At 40.4% G+C, this 20,077-nt stretch overlaps 1 protein-coding gene across 2 annotated transcripts; it reads left to right on the top strand.

Moving 5' to 3' along the window:
* Positions 1-822: 822 nt before the first annotated feature.
* On the top strand, positions 823-12,842 carry LOC129712803 (UDP-glucuronosyltransferase 2A2-like). Of its 2 annotated transcripts, none has more exons than XM_055661538.1 (2): positions 823-861; positions 9,251-12,841. In XM_055661538.1, the coding sequence occupies exon 2, from the start codon at positions 9,277-9,279 to the stop codon at positions 10,888-10,890; it is 1,614 nt and encodes a 537-aa protein (XP_055517513.1). In that variant the 5' UTR covers positions 823-861; positions 9,251-9,276; the 3' UTR covers positions 10,891-12,841. The 2 variants fall into 2 exon arrangements, with proteins under 2 accessions (XP_055517513.1, XP_055517514.1); XM_055661539.1 differs by lacking the exon at positions 823-861 and adding an exon at positions 3,575-4,538 and having other exon boundaries at positions 9,251-12,842.
* Positions 12,843-20,077: the final 7,235 nt, after the last annotated feature.

Below are 20,077 nucleotides of genomic sequence, written 5' to 3'. Positions count from 1 at the left end.
AAGATGGCTGTCGGAAGTGGGAGTGGACCCTGGCGCGCTTTAGCTGCCTCTGCTCTCTCTTCACATTGTGTTTTTTTTATTTTTTTTTATTTTGTATCTTTGGAATGATTTCTATCTTTAAGTTGTGTATCGATGATGTCCTTATTATTTATTTTTCTCCGACTATATGTTTTTTTTCTCTTCTGTTTAATCTTTGTAAGGTGACCTTGAGATTTGAAAGGCGCCCGAAAATAAAATTTATTACTATTATTAATATTAAATCCAATCTCCGCAGTTTTGGGGACAGAGCCTTCTCCAGGGCAGCTCCCAGGCTCTGGAACTCCCTTCCCCAACTGATCCGCAATTCTGAGTCCCTCACCATCTTCCAGTTCCGCCTCAAGACCCATCTCTTCACCTCTGCCTATCCTTAGCCTCACGTCCCCCTCCCTTTTCATCTGTGCTTGAATTGTTGCTCATTTTTTGGTTTGTTTTGTTTGGTATTTATTTTTGTTTTTGTTTCTTGCCTTGCCTTGTAAAGCGACTTTGAGCTTGAAAAGCGCTATATAAAATCAATTTATTGTTATTATAATTAACTTTCATACTTGCGGTTATTTTTAGATACTGTTTGGGGGCGGGTACTTTGGTGTTGTATTTGTCCGCAAGTATTTACCTTACTCGCTGGCAAGTGAACAAGGTGTGAGGGGGCCGGCGTTTTGTTTCCTTGTGGGGACTGGAAGCGGTCCAGTGTCCCAGGCTCCAGTGAAGGAGATTGTTTCACTGGCAATTCAGCAGCGGGTGAAGGCACTGCAGCTGCAGGTTCAAGTCCCATCGCAGTCACATCTTTCTGACATTCAGGTTACATCGAATTCACTGATACCCAAGGTATGTAAGTTGAAAACACTTCCAAATTCTCCACCATCTCGGTGTTGTATCAATGCATGCTTTCTATTTATCATTTCGGCAACGAATAGCAATATTGAAATTTATTTTTATCTTGAACAAACTTGCCGAGAACTTATTTTGTTTCATGCAACATTTGTTCTCATGTTTTTCCTCGTATCTCGGTTCATCACCAATGGTTTTCATACTGGATATTATCTAAACACATATATTTTGTATCCTCCATACACACACATTTCTACTCCCCAGATTTCACACAATAGTCAATATTCCAAATCCATTATCCCATTCCCAGCCTATTTGACTGTTTTTGCTTTAACGTGCTTTAAACTGAAGCCCATGTTTTGGCTGAAGAAGTGTCTCGACCTGTTCCTTCTCTCCAGAGATCTTGCCTGGCCCGCTGCGATACTCCAGCTTTTTGTGTCTATCCCATGTTTTGTTGTGGGCTTCGCATACACACTTGCGTTTGTTGCAATGTTCCCCTGATCTCTGATGAAGAATGAGAGCTGCTTTAACGGTCCCGATGTCCACTGACAAGGGTAATGCTGTTGTAAACTAGCTTAATCGCTAAACCACTTCATCCTTCCGTGCTGAAGCCAGGCGCCAGCCCAGCTCTCACACATAGGCATTGGCCATGACTCCACGGACTCATGCACAGACTCCAATTTTACAGTCCTCTAATCCCATACAACATGTTTCCTCGATATCCGCCCCATTGATGTCTCTTTTTCACACGTTACCCTTCCACCATTAGTTTTTTGCATATCTCCATTTCACCTATATTACTAAAACTCTGATCTTAACCACTTCCTGGTTTTCTGTTTCATGTGAGTTTTTAGCCATCTTACTCGGAGTCCCCCTCCCTGCATAGGACAAGAGGATTTTTCCCATCGATGAAAAGTAAAAGAGTTATTAATGTGTAAAAAATGCTGAGATTCTCTCTGCTGTGCCTGCTGGTGGGAGGGGAGAGGGACTATAAAACCCGGAAGTGTTGTACCTCGGTCAGTCTCTGCAAGATGGAGGAATCGAGAGGGTCACGTCATGCCTCTCTGAGCAGTGAATAACACTGAACACATGTCTACTCAAATGTGTGCCTTTAATGTGGTTTGAAAATGAAAATGTGGTTGCTTTGAAATGCTGCACTGGAAATGGTTGTTGGTGGAGGTTGCTTTGAAATGCTGCACTGGAAATGGTTGTTGGTGGAGATTGCTTTGAAATGCTGCACTGCAAATGGTTGTTGGTCTAAACTTGACAACTTCCTGTTTGCACTGTATATTGATTTTAGATAAAACGCTACCACTTAAGGATGTGATTTTTGGCCATCTTACTCAGGCCCCCTCCGCTCATCAGGTGCAGAGGATTCTTTCCATCAATGAAAAATAAAAGTGTTATTAGTATTTAAAAATGTTGAGAATCTCTCTCCCGTCGATCACGCCATGAAGGCCACGCCACTTCCGGTGGGGGAGGGGAGGGATTATAAAGCACGGAAGTGTGGCTGTGACTCAGACTCTGCAAAGTGGGGGAGGGAGAGGTCACGACTCTGTCCACCCTGTGAATCAACTGAACAGTCTACTGAACTGTGTGTGGAGTTTTTTATGGTGTTTTGTGTGGGTTTTATGGTGGTTTCACCCTGCTTGAAATTGTAAGAAACTGCATTTGAATGTGGTGGCCTTGCACCTGCATGAAATGATATGAAACTGCATTTGAATGTGGTGGCCTTGCACCCTGCTTGAAATGGCATGAAACAACATTGCATTTGGTGGGCTTGCACCCTGCTTGACGAGTCATGAAACTGTACTTGAATTTTGAATTTGGTGGCCTTGCACCCTGCATGAAATGGTATGAAACTGGATTTGAATTTGGTGGCCTTGCACCCTGCTGATCATCGATCACACTAGTTCTGTTATCCCACTTTCTCATCCACTCCCGACATATTTGGGGGCAAGTTAGAGGCCAATTAACCTGCAAACCCACACATCTTTGGCGTGTGTGAGGAAACCGAAGCAACCGATCAAAACTCATATGGTCACAGGGCCAATGTGCAAACTCCACATTGACAGTACCAGATTTTAGGGTCTCACCTGGTTTCCGGTGCTATGCAACAGCAACCCTACCTGCAGCACCACTTATTTGCAATGAGTAGAGGGGAAGGACAGATTAGATGACAAGACTTGTAACCATTGAATAAACTGTGAAAGGTGTTTGTCAGAATGCAGCATGCATTGACTGACCAGGGAGCTAAACTATAAATCAGGCAGAAAACTAATTTAACAATAGAAAAGGGTACTAATCAGTTCTTGTGATGTATGTGATGTCTTTGCAATCAATGTAACAGAAACTCGTGCATGAGCCTCGTGACTGAGGTCAAGTGACCTTCAAGATAAAAGGCAATGATTGCAGATTAAACGTGCTCTTGCTCTGGAACACAAACCCCGTGTGGACCTGTCTTTTGTGCTAGTCACAATGAAGCTTTACCTCGGTCGAGAATACCTTACAGCTCTGAAGTTATCGGAGCAGAATTCATCCCTTCCGCCCATTGAACTACTGTGCCATTCAATCATGACTGGTCTATTTTCCCCTCACAACCCCATTCACCTGCCTTCTCCCCAAATCCCCTGACACCCGTAATAATCAAGAATCTGCCATTCTCCACCTTAAAAAATATCCATTCAGATTAGATAAATTAATATTAATAGAGGGCCGTACGGTGGCGCAGTGGTAGTTGCACCCTACAGCGCCAGACTTGGGTTTGATACTGACTAGGGGTGCTGTCTGTGTGGAGTTTGTACGTTCTCCCTGTGACCGCATGGGATGTCTCCAGGTGCTCCTGTTTTCTCATACATTCCTAAGATCACAGGTGTGGAAGCTAATTGGCTTGGGTGAAAATTGTCAGTTGTCCTTTGTGTGTAGGATAGTGTTAATGTGGACGGATCGCTGGTTGCGCGATTTCAATGGACCGAAGGACCTGTTTCCGCACGGTACCTCTAAACTAAACTAAAATACTCATACTGCTGGGTTTGTAAACTGCCCAATGTTTGTCATGTCTGCAAACTTACTAATCAACCCACCAAATCATTTATAAACTCAAATAATTTATATATTCAAATGTTTTATATATTCACAAACAGCAAAGGTCCCAGCACTGTCCCTGTGGAACAACACTGGTCACAGTGCCCTGGTCAAAACAAAAACGCATCCACCACTACTCTCTACTGCCAAGCAACGTTTGAATGTAAAGCCCATGCAATCTCTGGATTGTTATAAAATCCACCTGGTTCATTAATATTTTTATTACGGAAAAGTAAAAATCACTTGATCAGTTTGTATTCCTGGAAGTCTAGGGTAACAGAGTCAGGAGGTTGAATTTTGTGTTCACTCCGAGGCAACAAGTCAACTGAATTTATCCTTGCCAAAAAAAAAGACCAACCAAACATGTTATGCACTCGGAATGTAAAATAAACGCATCAAAGCAAACATTACACAACCAAAACTCTTAGACTTTGTTCCCATCGACTGAAAATCGTTCATCATTTCGACGAAATTTTAGCGACATTGGTGAGGAAACTTCCATCGTGATTGTATTTACCAAATGAACTTTCATACTTGCGGCTATTTTAAAATACAGTTTGGGGGCGGGTGCTTTGGTGTTGTATTTGTCCGTAAGTATTTTCCTGTGTTACTCGCGGGCAAGGGAGCAAGGTGTTAGGGGGCCGGTGTTTTGTTTTCTTGTGGGGACGGGAAGCGGCCGCAGTGTCTGAGAGTCCAAGTCCCACCGCAGTCACATCTTCCTTACATTCAAATTACATTGAATTAATTGATGAGTATATAAGTTGAAAACACTTCTAAATTCCCCATCTCTATATTGTATCAATGCATGATTTCTATTTATCATTTTTTCCCTCGTATCTCGGTTCATCACCAATGGTTTCCATACTCGATATTATCTAAACACATATATTTTGTATCCTCCATACACACACATTTCTACTCCCCAGATTTCACTCAATAGTCAATATTCCAAATTCAATATTCCATTCCCGGCCCATTTGACTGTTTTTGCTTTTACTTGCTTTAAACTGAAGCCCATGTTTTGTCTGAAGAAGTGTCTCGACCTGTTCCTTCTCTCCAGACATCTTGCCTGGCCCGCTGAGATACTCCAGATTTTGTATCTATCCCATGTTTTGTTGTGGGTTCGCATACACACTTCCGTTTGTTGCAATGTTCCCCTGATCTCTGATGAAGAATAAGAGCTGTTTTAACAATCCCGATGTCCGCTGACAAAGCTGATGCTGTTGTAAACTAGCATTAATCACTTAACCATTTCATCCTTCCGTGCTGAGGCCAGGCGCCAGCCCAGCTCTCACACCTACGCATTGGCCATGACTCCCGTCTCAAGCACAGACTTCATTGTTATAGTTCCTGAATCCCATACAACCTGTTCCTTGATATCCGTCCCCTTTAATGTCTCGTTTTCAAACCTACTCTTCCATCGTTACATTTTGACATATCTCTAATTAATCTATATTAGTAAAAGTCTGATCTTGACCACTTCCTGTTGTTCTGTATATTGATTTTAGAAAAGAACATTGCCACTTAGGGCTGTAATTTTTGGCCATCTTACTCAGAGTCCCCCTCGCTGTGCAGGACAAGAGCTTTTTTTCCCATCGCTTAAAATTAAAAGTGTTATTAGTGTTTAAAAAAAGTTGTGTTTCTCTCCTGAAGGCCATGCCCCTACCAGAGGGACTATAAAACCCGGAAGTTACACTTACAAAATTCTTAAGGGGTTGGACAGGCTAGATGGAGGAAGATTGTTCCCGATGTTAGGGAAGTCCAGGACAAGGGGTCACAGCTTAAGGATAAGGGGGAAATCCTTTAAAACCGAGATGAGAAGAACTTTTTTCACACAGAGAGTGGTGAATCTCTGGAACTCTCTGCCACATAGGGTAGTTGAGGCCAATTCATTGGCTATATTTAAGAGGGAGTTAGATGTGGCCCTTGTGGCTAAGGGGATCAGGGGGTATGGAGAGAAGGCAGGTACGGGATACTGAGTTGGATGATCAGCCATGATCATATTGAATGGCGGTGCAGGCTCGAAGGGCCGAATGGCCTACTCCTGCACCTAATTTCTATGTTTCTATGTAAGTGTTGAGTGCCTCAGTCAGTCTCTGTAGGATGGGGGAGTGAGAGGGTCACGTCTCAGTCTGAGCTGTGAATAACACTGAACACATGTCTACTAAACTGAGTGTGGTTTTACTGACCTTGAGTGCCCTTAATGTAGTTTGAAAATGATAATGTGGTTGGCTTGAAATAAAGCACAGCAAATGGTTGGTGATGGTTGGTTTGAAATAAAGCACAGCAAATGGTTGGTAGTGGTTGGTTTGAAATGGGAAATGATTAAATGTCTAAACTTGCTAACTTACTGTTTGCACTGTATATTGATTTTATATAAAACTCAGTCCCCCTCCGCTCATCAGGTGCAGATGATTCTTCCTTCAATGAAACATAAAAGTGTTATTAGTGTTCAAAAAATGTTGAGAATCTCTCTCCTGTCAATCACGCCATGATGTCCACGCCCCTTCCGGTGGGAGGGGAGGGATTATAAAACCCGGAAGTGTGGGTGTGGCTCAGTCTCTGCAAGATGGGGGAAGGAGAGATCACGACTCTGTCTGATCTGTAAATCAACTGAACGCACTGAATGTCTACTGATCTGTGAGTGTGGTGTTTATGTGGTGTTTTGTGTGGTTTTATGGTGGTTTCATCCTGCTTGAAATGGTATGAAACTGCATTTGAATGTAGTGGCCTTGCACCCTGCTTGAAGTGGCAGGAAACTGCACTTGAATTCAATGGCCTTGCACCCTGCTTTAAATGGAATTTCAAGGAATAGCCGTGAGTCAACTGCCAGCCCACCAGCCGAGCCGACTGAGCTGCCACCCCATTTGGCCGACAATGTCCATACTAGACCTCTGGAAACCAGTCCCTTCAACCCACAACAACCATACTAGCGCTCCAGAAAGCTCCCCCCCCCCCCCCCCCCCCCCCCCCCGCCCACTGACATTCTCCCCCGTGACCTGCGTGGGTTTTCAAATTCAATTTATTATCACGCATACCAATGAAGGTACAGTGAAATTCGAATTACTATACAGCCATACAAAAACAAAAGCACCAAGACACACAACTACATAAAAGGTAACATAAACATCCACCACAGCAGATTCCTCACTGTTATGGAAGGCAATGAAGTCCAATCTCCTTACTCTTTATTCTCCCACGGTCGGGGCAGTCGAACCATCCGCAGTCAGGGCGGTCCAAGCTCTTGCGGCTTGGAGCTCCCGAAATCGGTCTCTAACCAGAGACCACAAGCTCCACGATGGTCGGACTCCAGCAAAGGCCACCAATTCCTCGATGTTCGGCCGCAGAGATGCGATATGGAAAAAAATGCTTTTCCGTTGTGGTGAGATTAGAAAAAGTCCCCCCCACTCCCCCGCATGAAACAACTTAAAGAACACTAAAACATTCATTTAACACATACAAAACATACAACAAAAGGAAAGGACAGACAGTCTGTTGGCGAGGCAGCTATTGTTGGCGCCACCTAGTGGTAAGCCAGTGGCTTGCTCTGGGTGCTCCGGTTTCCTTCCACATTCCAAAGACGTACAGATTTGAAGGTTAATTCGCTTGGTAAACTTGTAATTGTTCCTAATGTATGTGGGATAGTGTTAGTGTGTGGGGATAGCTGGTCGGCGCGGACTCTGTGGGCCGGTGGGCCTGTTTCCGTGCTGTATCTCCAAACTAAACTAAATTACCTTGTCCCACCCGTTGTCCAGTCCCTTCTGATTTACATCCGACCCACCTCACCAGCTCTTCAACAACTTTCAATTCCAAGGTCCCGTTGCCTCAGCATGGACGTTCAGTATATTCCACTGTTCCCCACTTGAAAGGGCTCAGGGCCCTTATGGTTCTCCTTCAACAGAAACCAAATCGGTTCTCCTCTACACTCTCCACCACCTTCCAAAATCTTTCCCCACCCTCAACAACTCATTGGCACTCGCATGGGCTCCAGCTATGCCTGTTACTTTTGTTGGTTATGTCAAATTGGCCTTGAACCAAGCGTACACTGGCACCATTCCCCCCCCCCCCCCCCCCCCCCCCCCCCCCCCCCCCCCTGTTTCTCCACATTGACTACAGCATCGGACAGCATCGGAGCTGCCTGCTCCACCCAGGCTAAACTCTTTCATTTCATCAACCTCACCACAAGGGGACAAATGATCCACTGATGTCAAGAACAAACCCACTAACCCCCACAATTATCTCGACTACACCTTTGAGATACAGCACGGAAATAGTCCATTTGGCCCACTGAGTCCACCCAGACCATCGATCACTCGTTCACGCTAGTTATATAACCACATAACCATATAACAATTAGAGCACGGAAACAGGCCAACTCGGCCCTACAAGTCCGTGCCGAACAATTATTTTCCCCTAGTCTCATCTACCTGCACTCAGACCATAACCCTCCATTCCTTTCCAATCCATATAACTATCCAATTTATTTTTAAATGATAAAGTCGAACCTGCCTCCACCACTTCCACTGGAAGCTCCTTTCACACACTATCTGAGTAAAGAAGTTCCACCTCATGTTACCCCTAAACTTCTGTCCCTTAATTCTCAAGTCATGTCCTCTTGTTTGAATCTTCCCTACTCTCAATGGGAAAAGCTTGTCCACGTCAACTCTGTCTATCCCTCCCATCATTTTAAAGACCTCTATCAAGTCCCCCCTTAACCTTCTGCGCTCCAGAGGATAAAGACCTAACTTATTCAACCTTTCTCTGTAACTTAGTTGCTGAAACCCAGGCAATGTTCTAGTAAATCTCCTCTGTACTCTCTCTAGTTTGTTGACATCCTTCCTATAATTGGGCGACCAAAATTGTACGCCGTACTCCAGAATTGGTCTCAGTTCTGTATTATCACAATTTCCCATCCACTCTCTACACACTAGAGGCAATATAGAGACACCAATTAAACTACAAATCCGCAATTCTTCGGGATGTGGGCAGAAACCGGTGGCGAACTAACTCAGTGGGTCAAGCACCATCGCTGGCAAACAGGAATAGTTAATGATTCGGGAGTCAAGAGGTTATGGGGCGACGGCAGGAGAATGGTGTTGAGAGGGAAAGATAGATTAGCAATGATAGAATGGCAGAGTAGACTTGATGGGCCGAATGGCCTAATTCTGCCACGAGAACTTCTGATGTAATCTATCCCTGAAGTGATGAGTTACCTCTCTGAGGTGCTCCAGCACTTTGTGTCTTTATTCTCCTTTTGCCAATGTTTGTCACTTACCAACATTTCTGGTCAATTCTACCACAGGATCAGTGTGATCATCTTTCCTCAACATGGGTGGTCTTGGATGGAGAAGCAGATCAAAGGTCACATTTGTTCTTGGTATCATCTTCGCCCTGTCTTGTCCAATTACCCAAGCAGCTAGAATATTGGTTGTGCCTGTTGATGGAAGTCACTGGATTAATATGAAAATTCTAATGGAAGAGCTGATCCTTCGTGGCCACAACATCACTATGCTTTGTTACTCCGCAAACTGGTACATCAAAGGGAGACCCGATCTGTATCAAACCATCATAGTTCAAGCACAAGAAAACATTGAAGCACCTTCAAGGAAAGAAGTGATGGAAAGAATTGTGCTAATGTCACTGGACAGGTTACAGAATGGTCACACCCTATGGGGCAACATAATATTACAAAATATAATGGCTACGTTTATGTACAAATTCCATAGACTACATCAAAATTTCAACATTGCGATTTTTGAAAACAAAACTTTGTTGAATCAATTTGAAAATGCAAACTTTGACCTAATACTCACAGATCCTATATTTGGTACCGGGCCAATGCTTGCGTATTATTTAAAAGTGCCGCTGGTGTTCAACGTTCGATGGCAGATGACAGGGGAAGCCCATTTTCTCACTGCCCCGTCACCACTTTCCTACATCCCATTTCCTGGCTCACTTCTCACAGGCAAAATGGATTTTCTCCAAAGAACAGAAAATATCATTCACAGTCTCTTTCACCGCTTGATTTCAGAGTTTTTAACACATCCAGTTTATAATGAAATCTGCCATCGGTATCTGGGACCAGACACGGACATCAAGTCGATTCTCCTCAGAGCTGATGTGTGGCTGATGAGGGTGGATTTTGTGTTTGAATTCCCAAGACCCACCATGCCAAACATTGTGTACATCGGAGGCTTCCAGTGTAAACCAGCACGGCCTCTGGCAGCAGAGTTTGAGGAGTTTGCCCAAAGCTCAGGTAAACATGGACTTGTTGTAATGTCATTGGGGACCTTTGTCCACTCTTTACCAATGGAGATTACAATGAAAATAGCAGAAGCATTATCTCAAATCCCCCAGAAGGTTATCTGGAGATATGAAGGTGAGACCCCTCCCAATATAGGGAATAATACACTCATGGCAAAATGGATCCCTCAGAACGACCTGCTGGGTCACCCCAACACACGAGCCTTTGTTTCACACGGAGGCACCAATGGGATTTATGAAGCCATCTACCATGGGGTGCCAGTGATCGGCATGCCTCTGCTTTTTGACCAGTTTGACAATGTAGTCAGACTTGAATCCCGAGGAGCAGCAAAAGTGATCAATGTTGCAACGATGCACTCTACAGATCTGTTGCAGGCACTCAACGAGGTGATAAACGGCACATCTTACGGGGACAACATGAAGAGACTCTCTGCTCTCCATCGGGACCAGCCAGAGTCGCCAATGGAGAGAGCCGTTTTCTGGGTTGAGTACGTTGCCCGACACAAAGGAGCCGGGCATTTGCGCTCAGAATCCCACCGACTCCCCTGGTACGCTTACTATTGTGTAGATGTGATGATCTTTCTGTTGTCTGTGTTACTCCTGCTCACTGTGTTGGTGGTTGGAACACTGAAGAAACTTTGTCGTATTGTTTGTGGGAAAAAGCAAAAGACGGAGTGAGATTTTTTTCCCCTTGGTATATTTTGTTCTTGGGATAGAGTCTTTGAAGTTCTTTCAAATTAATAAAAAGGAAGTTATACCTGTATTTGATGCGTCTTTCCAAATTATTCACAATATTGCAAAACATCTTATGAAAATTGAGTCACAGATCAGTGAAAGTATTGCATTTGTTTTTTGATAGGCACAGGAAAATAAATTGTGATTGTTAATCAATCGTGTGTGTGTCAGATGGCAGCCAAGACAGAAGGGTATCATTTACAAATACCAAGTGATTACTGAACCAAATTTGCAACAATTCTACAGAATAAAATCAAATAAGATGCAATCAACTTCATTTATTATGTCTGATGAACTTATAGGAGCCTTTACAAACTTCAAAGTCCTATAGAGCTGCATCATGAGTTACTGACTCTTACATTCAATGCCCCTCACAATTACAGCATACCATATACCTTCTTTACCACCCCATCCACTTGTGCTGCTATGAACTTGGACTCCGAAATTCCTCTGCATGTCAATGCTGCTAAAGGTCTTGCTATTCATTGTACATTCTCTCCTGACATTCAACCTCCCAAAGTGCAACACCTCACACTTGCTCAGGTAAATTCCATGTGCAATTACTCTGTCCATTTCTCCAGTTGTTCTATATCCCACTGTATCTTCTGACAGCCTTCCTCACAGTTTACAACTCCTCCAATTTTAGTGTCATCAGCAAACTTACTCACCGACCCATCTACATTTACAGTATGCCCAGGCCATCTATATTGCCTTCATAGGTACAAAAATATATTTTAAAATTATAATTGTTGGTAATAATTGTTGATTAGTTAATAAAGTTTAAATATTCCTTAAGAATGTATCAGATATTAATAACTTTCAGCATCTGGAGGGCTAATTCTTTCACACATGAATCCCACAGTCACGCAGACAGCACAGCTGTTAGCAGGGAACTGAATCATCCTACCACAAGCAGAGAACAGTGCTGTACTATCTGCCTCTTTGGTGACCCTTGGACTATCCTTGATTAGACTTTGCTGACTGTACCTTACACTGAACATTAATACCTTATTCCCAGTACACTGTGGGCAGCTCAATTGTGATCATTTATTATCTTTCTGCTGACTGGATAGCACGCATCCAAAGCTTTTGATTGTACACTTGACTCTAAACTAAACTAACTAACTAAATGATTGCAATCCATGAGTCACTTCGTTCCTCAAACCTGTTGTGTCACTCAGTTAGGGTATCATCTACCCATTGGACCCATCAGCCTCGATATGTTTGCTCAATGGAAAAAAATATCATGTCATCTTTCAACTAACTCTTGACCAAGCAATTTCTGTGGAAAGAGCTCAGTAGGAAGGAACTGCAGTTGCTGGTTTATACCGAAGATAGATAAAAAAAGTGCTTGAACAAAATACAACGTACTGGAGAAACTCAGCGGGTCAGGCAGAATCCCTGGAGAAAATGAATAGATGACATTTCAGGACTGAAAAAGTCTGACGAAAGGTCTTGACCCAAAAGGTCACCTATTCTTTTTCTCCAGTGATACTGTGTGTCTCGCTGAGTTGCTCCAGCATGTTATGACTATCTTCAAATATTCTTAATTCATTGAGTGCAAAATGCGTCCTAATGTCATATGCTATGTTTGAAATCTTCCTTTCTTACATTTAGATTACATTTGCATCTATATTCCACAGTGTCCAAACAACTGAATATAAACCTGAGAGGTGCAGTTTGCCCCCATATTTTACTCTTTTAACCCAGATGCTGTTGTGATTTAATTTCGATCTGTAAGCCCCTTTGAGACCATTCTCCCACAGGTGTGAAGTCCCAAAGTGTGATCTGATCTGGGCTTTCAGCATGAAAATTGTTACTTGCATCTCTCCAAATCTATTTTGACCCTTGACTAATTTGTGCTTGTATGCAATCAAACAACAATTTGCATTTATATTGTGTTTTAATTACACAATAAAATGACTCGGCTGCCTTGTGGAGCTTAGTCAAATGTAAAAAAAAAATGAAGAAGGTTCCTGACCCGAAATGTCATCTATCCATGTCCTCCAGAGATGCTGCCTGACCCACTGAATTACTGCAGCACTTTATGTCTTCTTTTGTAAACCAGCATCTGCAGTTCCTTGCTTCTACCCTCCTCAGATGCTGCCTGACCTGCTGAGTTTCTCCAGTACTTTGTATTTTGTTCAAGAGTCTAGCATCTGCAGTTTCATGTATTGTTGGAAATAAGCTACTGTTTTATCATAGACCTTCAAACGATTGGTCAAAGAGGTAGGTTTTTAGCACTGTGCTAAATGAGGTAACAGAAAGCTAGGCTTGGCAACTTCCGGTGGCTGCTATGAAGCAGTGAAGGCAGCTGCACTGAGCTCTCCTCCAGACAAATCGCGTTTAAAGTCGACTCCCATGCCAGGATCGAGTTAAAAATTCTTATCAGGTTTGCTGAACGTCAAGGGTACTGACTCCATCAAACGGTACTGGTGGTTTTGGGATTTAAAACGATCTTATCGTAAAAACTGGATGAGAAAGAGAAGAGGTCAGAGAGGACCCAAGAAAACTACAATCAGTCTCCAGCTCCAAAAAGCTCTGGATGAGCTTGAAACTACCCCTGAACTCACGTTTGAAAGTTTGGAAGAGGAGCTGGAACCTCAACAACCTACAAGCGATATGGCTGCGAGAAGTGATACAAAGGAGAAAGAAATGAAAAGCTGGGAAGAAACGGTAAGAGCTAATATTCTTAAAGACATTAGTAAAGATCTTCAGAAGCAACTTGCCAAAATGAATTCTACAATTCAGAATAACTTCTCCACTATGGAGGGCAATCTTTCTAAGAAAATTGATAATAGCTGTGGCGAAGTAAAAGAGCTTTATGTAGCCCTGAATCAGCAGTTTAAAGATTTGGAGTCCAGCACCGCGAAGGAAATGGAAAGTATGCGGAGAGATTATAACAACAAACATGACATCCTGCTGAAGCAATTAACAGACATGGAAAAATTGATGGAAGAAATGGAGGGTGAGATGGAACAGATGAGCCAAGAGATAACAGGTCTGAAAAAACAACACGATACGAATTGGGAGTTAACGAATAAACTGAATGAGAAATGTCAAGATTTAGAGGCCAGGTCTAGGACACAAAATCTGAGATTAATAGGAGTTAAAGAGGGTGCGGAACACGGCCTTCAAATGCGTGATGTTATTACTAATCTACTTAAAGATGTTTTCAAACTTCCTGAAAAACCAAAGATAGATCTGGCTCATCGAGTGGGTCGCCTCCAAAAACACGATAATGCTAATCCAAGGCAAATTATTGTAAAGTTTCTAGATATTTCAACTGTGGAAACTCTATTAAAGCAGATAAACTATGGAGAAAATCTTACATTCGCTGATAATATCGTAAGATTCTACAGGGATTACCCTCGGGAAATTCTGGCAAAAAGACGCGAGTTTAAAAGGGCAAGCAGTGTTTTATATGGACATTCTGAAGTTCGTTATGGCGTGATCTATCCAGCAAAAATGCTAATTACATTTAAGGGCAAGCAACGCTCATTTACCGACCCGGACGCTGCTTGCAAATACGCCGAGGAGATTTTAAACAAAACTCAACCAGGATCAGATTAATTGACATTTTGTCTGGAAACTGTTTTTTCTGTTCAAATTACAACACTTGAACGCTTCAGACAGTTACCAGACAGTCTTATCTGCCGAGAATGTGCTATTTAATAACACAGGCCGAACTAATCTTCTGAACTGAAAGCACATATGAAAGCTCAAGGTTGCAAGCACGTCACCAAACTCTGAAGCACGGAGAACTATGAGATTGTCGCCTTTTGAAATGGCCATGATAAGAGGCATCTGTTTCACACTATATGACCTATTATTTACACATATAACTAACTAACTAATTAACCAATTACGCACAATATACTCAACCAACGTTAAAGGCGTAATGTCCTATACTAACACGATTAACTATATAGCAGGAAGGGTGGGGGAGGTTAGACATATATTTTAATTACTAAATACTAATAATGAATTAACTAACATACAGGTAAATGAAAAGTGTAATTTTTGATGAGGTATTTTAACCCATAATTATTTTTATTTTAATCCAAATCTTCTACCTTCCCTTTTATTTTATTCTATTTTAAACTGTTCAGCGATGACCTGATATGATAATTTTGGTAACAATTAGAGGGAACCGACTAACGTTGGGTCAAATTCTAACAGGGGGATAGGGCCCAGTGCATAATTTCATCGACGGAGGTCAAATTTAAAACAAATCTAGCTACCTTAGGTGGCTTTTTTGTAATTTATCGCTTTTTTGATAAATTACATTCACTTTTTTTGTTTATTCACAATTATGTGTTGCATGACTTAATCATTTTTATGTACACTTTATTTTATGTTTTTCCCTTCCCCTCAATTATGTTTAATAATGCCAGGAGATGTAGAACTACTGTAGAAATTATGAAGGACAACTCTGGATTCGGGATTCTGAGGTACTTGGCTGCATCACATGAAGCATACAGTCTGGTAATAATAGCCAATGCAAGATAATAGTCGAATAAATACCGGAGGTCTCACCTTCTGTAGTTGGAACATCAGAGGTGCGAATGAGCCAATTAAAAGAGGTAAAATTCTGGCACAATTAAAATCATTAAATATGGATATTGCGTTCCTACAAGAGACACATTTGAAACAACAAACTCAGATCAGATTAAGGGCAAATTGGATAGGTCAAACCTATTACTCCTCATTCACCTCTAAAGCAAGAGGCACGGCCATTATAATTCGGAAGGGCATACCTTTTAAATTAAAGAATTCCATATCTGATAAAGAGGGAAGATATGTTATAGTCACAGGAGAAATTTACAATACACCATTAACTATGATAAATATTTACGCGCCTAATTTTGATAACCCACAATTTTTTAGGAAAATAATAGATTTAATCGCAGAGCATAATTTTCAAAATATAATAATGGGGGGAGATTTCAATTGTGTTATAGATCCATATTTAGATAAATCAATAAAGCTAGGGAAGCGTCTTGTTAAAACCAAGACCTGTGAATTTTTAAATACTTATATAAAAAAATAATAACATAGCTGATGTTTGGAGAATAGCAAATCCAAGTGGTAGGGAATACTCATTTTATTCATCAGTTCACAAAACTTATTCGCGAATTGACTATTTCTTACTGGACACAAAATTGATCCCGTATACGAATAAACCATCATATCATAATAGTATTATTTCTGATCACTCACCATTGACTTTTATACTTAAAATTGAGGGAATGCCGAGTATAAAGCCTTTTTGGAGGTTCAATGCACACATATTAAATAACCCGCAGGGTTATGAGTATATAAAAGAACAAACAAAACTTTTTTTCGAAATAAATGACACACCGGGTATTTCTGCACCGCTATTATGGGAAACCTTCAAGGCATATATTCGCGGTGTCATAATCTCTTACCAAAGTTTTCAAATTAAGGAAAATAAAAGAGAACTTCAGCGGACAGAACAGAAGATAAAATTACTAGAACTGGACAATGCAACTGACCCAACCATAAATAAACATAATAAGATAACTTTACTGAAATATAAAGTCAATAGAATATTATCGGCTAGAGTAATAAGATTATTCCAAATTACAAAACAAGCACACTTCGAATTTGGGGATAAGCCACATAAACTGCTTGCGAGGCAACTGAAGCAACGAGAAAAGGAAAAAACAATTACAAAAATTAAATCGGACAATGGTGAGTTTCTAACATTGCCTAAGGATATTAATAAGAGGTTTGCCCAATTTTATCATAATTTATACACATCCAAAATAAAGACAGATGTAAGTAAATTTACAAATGTTTTAGATAATTGCAAGCTCCCAAAATTGGATAGTTTAGAACAAGAGCAATTAGGAGCACGGATTACTAGTGAAGAAATAAAACAAATAATAAACTCATTGAAAAATGGGAAGACCCCAGGACCAGATGGCTTTAGTAATGAATTTTATAAAAGATTTCAGGAGTCAATTGTACCAAGATTATTTAATTTATACACGCAGGCTTATACTGAAAATAAACTACCAGAAACCCTAGCAGAAGCAACAATAACGCTTATACCAAAAAAAGATAAAGATTTAGATGAGCCTGGTTCTTATAGAGCTATATCACTTCTAAATACGGATCAGAAAATTTTAGCAAAGATTCTAGCTAGAAGGCTAAATAATTATATTAACAATTTAATAAATACGGATCAAACGGGATTTATACCCAAAAGACAATCATTTAATAATTTGAGAAGGCTTTTTAATATAATGTACTCTCATAAGAAGGACAATGAAGATATCTCAGTGGTCACGTTGGATGCAGAGAAGGCATTTGATCAAGTAGAATGGCAGTATTTATACAAGGTACTCCAAAAATTTAATATGGGAGAGAATTTTATTAGATGGATTAAACTACTTTATGATAGACCTACGGCAAGAATATTAACTAACAATACGCTATCTCCAAAATTTTACTTATCAAGGGGTAATAGGCAAGGGTGTGCCTTATCACCATTGCTATTTGCCCTTATGATAGAACCGCTGGCCGAAAGGATTAGAAATCACCCGAATATTCACGGATATAACAGCAAGGACTCAAAGAATAAAATTTCATTATACGCTGATGATATCCTTTTATATATTACTAATACACAAACGAGTATACCCACCTTATTAACACTAATTGAGGAATTCGGCTCTTTTTCAGGATATAGAATAAATTGGAATAAAAGCGAAATTATGTCTTTAAAACCACAGGATTCGAGACACTTACTAAAATTCCCCTTCAAAATTGCAACAGAAAAATTCAAGTACCTGGGTATTCAAATTACGAGAAGACACAAATCATTATTTAGTGCCAATTTTATACCACTATTAAATAAACTGAATGATACGATTAAATTTTGGAAAACGCTTCCACTCTCATTGATAGGTAGAATTAACGCTATAAAAATGACTTTCTTACCACAATTAATATATTTGTTTCAAGCGATCCCAATATATATTCCAAAATATTTTTTCAAAAAATTAGATTCCACTATCACTAATTTTATATGGGACTACAGAACACATAGAATTCAACGAAAGCATTTGTGCAAATCTAAAGAAGTTGGGGGTTTATCATTACCTAACTTTATATATTACTACTGGGCAGTGCATATTAAGAACATAATATACTGGCTGGATAGTTCCACTCAGCAGTTGGAGTGGATAAGAATGGAGAAAGAGGAGTGCTATCCGCACGATATAGGAACGATCCTGCTCTCACCGATAAAATTGAATAGTATAATATATAAGAAGAACCCAATTATTCACAATATAATAAGAATTTGGAAACAAATAAAAGTATCCTTGAAATTAAATAATTTATCAGTACTAACCCCACTATTGAACAACCCCGCATTCAAACCTTCTCTCATCGACAACACATATCAACAATGGGATAGACTGGGGATTAGGAAAGTAGGGGACATGTATGAAGTGGGCAAACTGTTATCATTTCAACAATTAAAATTAAAATTTAAATTGAAGGATAATCAATATTTTAAATATATACAGGTATGTGACTTTATGAAGAAATATACACATAGATTTCAAACTATATTTTTAGATCCTTTAGAAGAAGCAATGAATATTAAGGCTGATTCACAAAAATTAATATCATACTTTTATAATAATATATTAAATAGAGAATCACCCTCAACAGAAGCATTAAGGGAAGATTGGGAACAAGAGCTAATGATAAAGATCTCGAAGGATAGATGGGAAAAGTATTTGATGAATACACATAACTGTTCTATTAATGCAAGACATAATTTAATTCAATTCAAATTATTACATAGACTATATTATTCAAAAACGAGGTTGAATAAATTTTATCCAAACGTCTCTCCCGGATGCGATAAATGTTTGTTTCAAAACGCTAATATAACACACTCATTTGTTGGATGTACAAAGTTGAATAAATTTTGGAGTGATATATTTGATATATTTACAAAGATTTTCAAGTCAAGAATAGAACCCAAAACGGAATGGATTATATTTGGAATAATAGGAGAAGATACCAATTTAAATAAAGATCAAAATGTTTTTTTTAATTATGGGTTAATAATCGGAAAGAAATTGATACTTAAATTTTGGAAAAATACAACCACACCAACTGTTAAAATGTGGATTAGGAATATGATGGACATAGCACGCCTTGAAGAAATGAGAATCCGACTAATAGATAAATATGACCAATTCTTAAAGAGTTGGTCTCCTTTCATCGACTTTTTGGAATCATGTGACGCAGCGGTGCCGTAAGGATTGCTGATTTCAGTTCATGACGCGGATAGAGCTACATTTCAGAATACAGATCTGAAAAATTCTCTTTTAAGGGGCCTTCTCTTCTATTTCTACTTTCCACTTTCTCTCTTCCTTTTTTTATTTTTTATATACCCACTTCACGTTTTTCTACTCTCTACCATCTATTTTTCCACTTTTTCCCCTTTCTATTGTTTTCTTTTTCTTGTTCTGCTTACTTCCTTCTTATAACATAAAACTAGAAGTTGTACATAGAATGGATTACGGTATTACATAGTTGGGACCTAAAATTAGGTGCCACTGTACTGTTTTGTGCTGTATTAACTTCTAATAAAATAAACAAAAAAAAAAAAAAAAAAAAAGGGAGAGGGTGGAATCAAAGATCACGCCAAGGTTGCGGGCCTGGGGAGATGGGGAGACAATGGTGCCGTCGATGGTGAGAGTGGGATTATTGATTTTGCTGAGTATGGATTTGGAGCCTATGAGGAGGAATTATGTTTTATCGCGGTTGAGTTTGAGGAGGATGAGGATGTTAAGGCAACCGGTGTCAGCAGAGGTGAGGAGGTCGTTGAGGACTTAGAGGAGAGCGGTTTCTGTGCGGTGGAGGGGGCGAAAACCAGATTGGAGGGGTTCGAATAGGTTATTGGCATGGAGATGGGATTGAAGTTGTGATGTGACGATACGCTCCAGGGTTTTAGAAAGAAAGGGGAGGTTTGAGATTGGGCGGTAGTTGTTGAGAGAGGAGGGATCCAGACCAGGTTTCTTTAAAATTGGGGGGACAGCAGCAGTTTTGAAGGCGGAGGGGACAGTTCCTTGGG

The sequence above is a fragment of the Leucoraja erinacea genome, chromosome 33 (genome assembly GCF_028641065.1).
Source record: "Leucoraja erinacea ecotype New England chromosome 33, Leri_hhj_1, whole genome shotgun sequence".
NCBI lineage: Eukaryota > Metazoa > Chordata > Chondrichthyes > Rajiformes > Rajidae > Leucoraja > Leucoraja erinaceus.
The sequence above is the reverse complement of the archived record's forward strand: the minus strand, read 5'-3'. Positions and strand labels throughout refer to the sequence as shown.

Bases quoted from the DNA above. Each gene is read 5' to 3' on its own strand.
- LOC129712803 (XM_055661539.1), top strand. From the start codon at position 9,277: ATGGGTGGTCTTGGATGGAGAAGCAGATCAAAGGTCACATTTGTTCTT.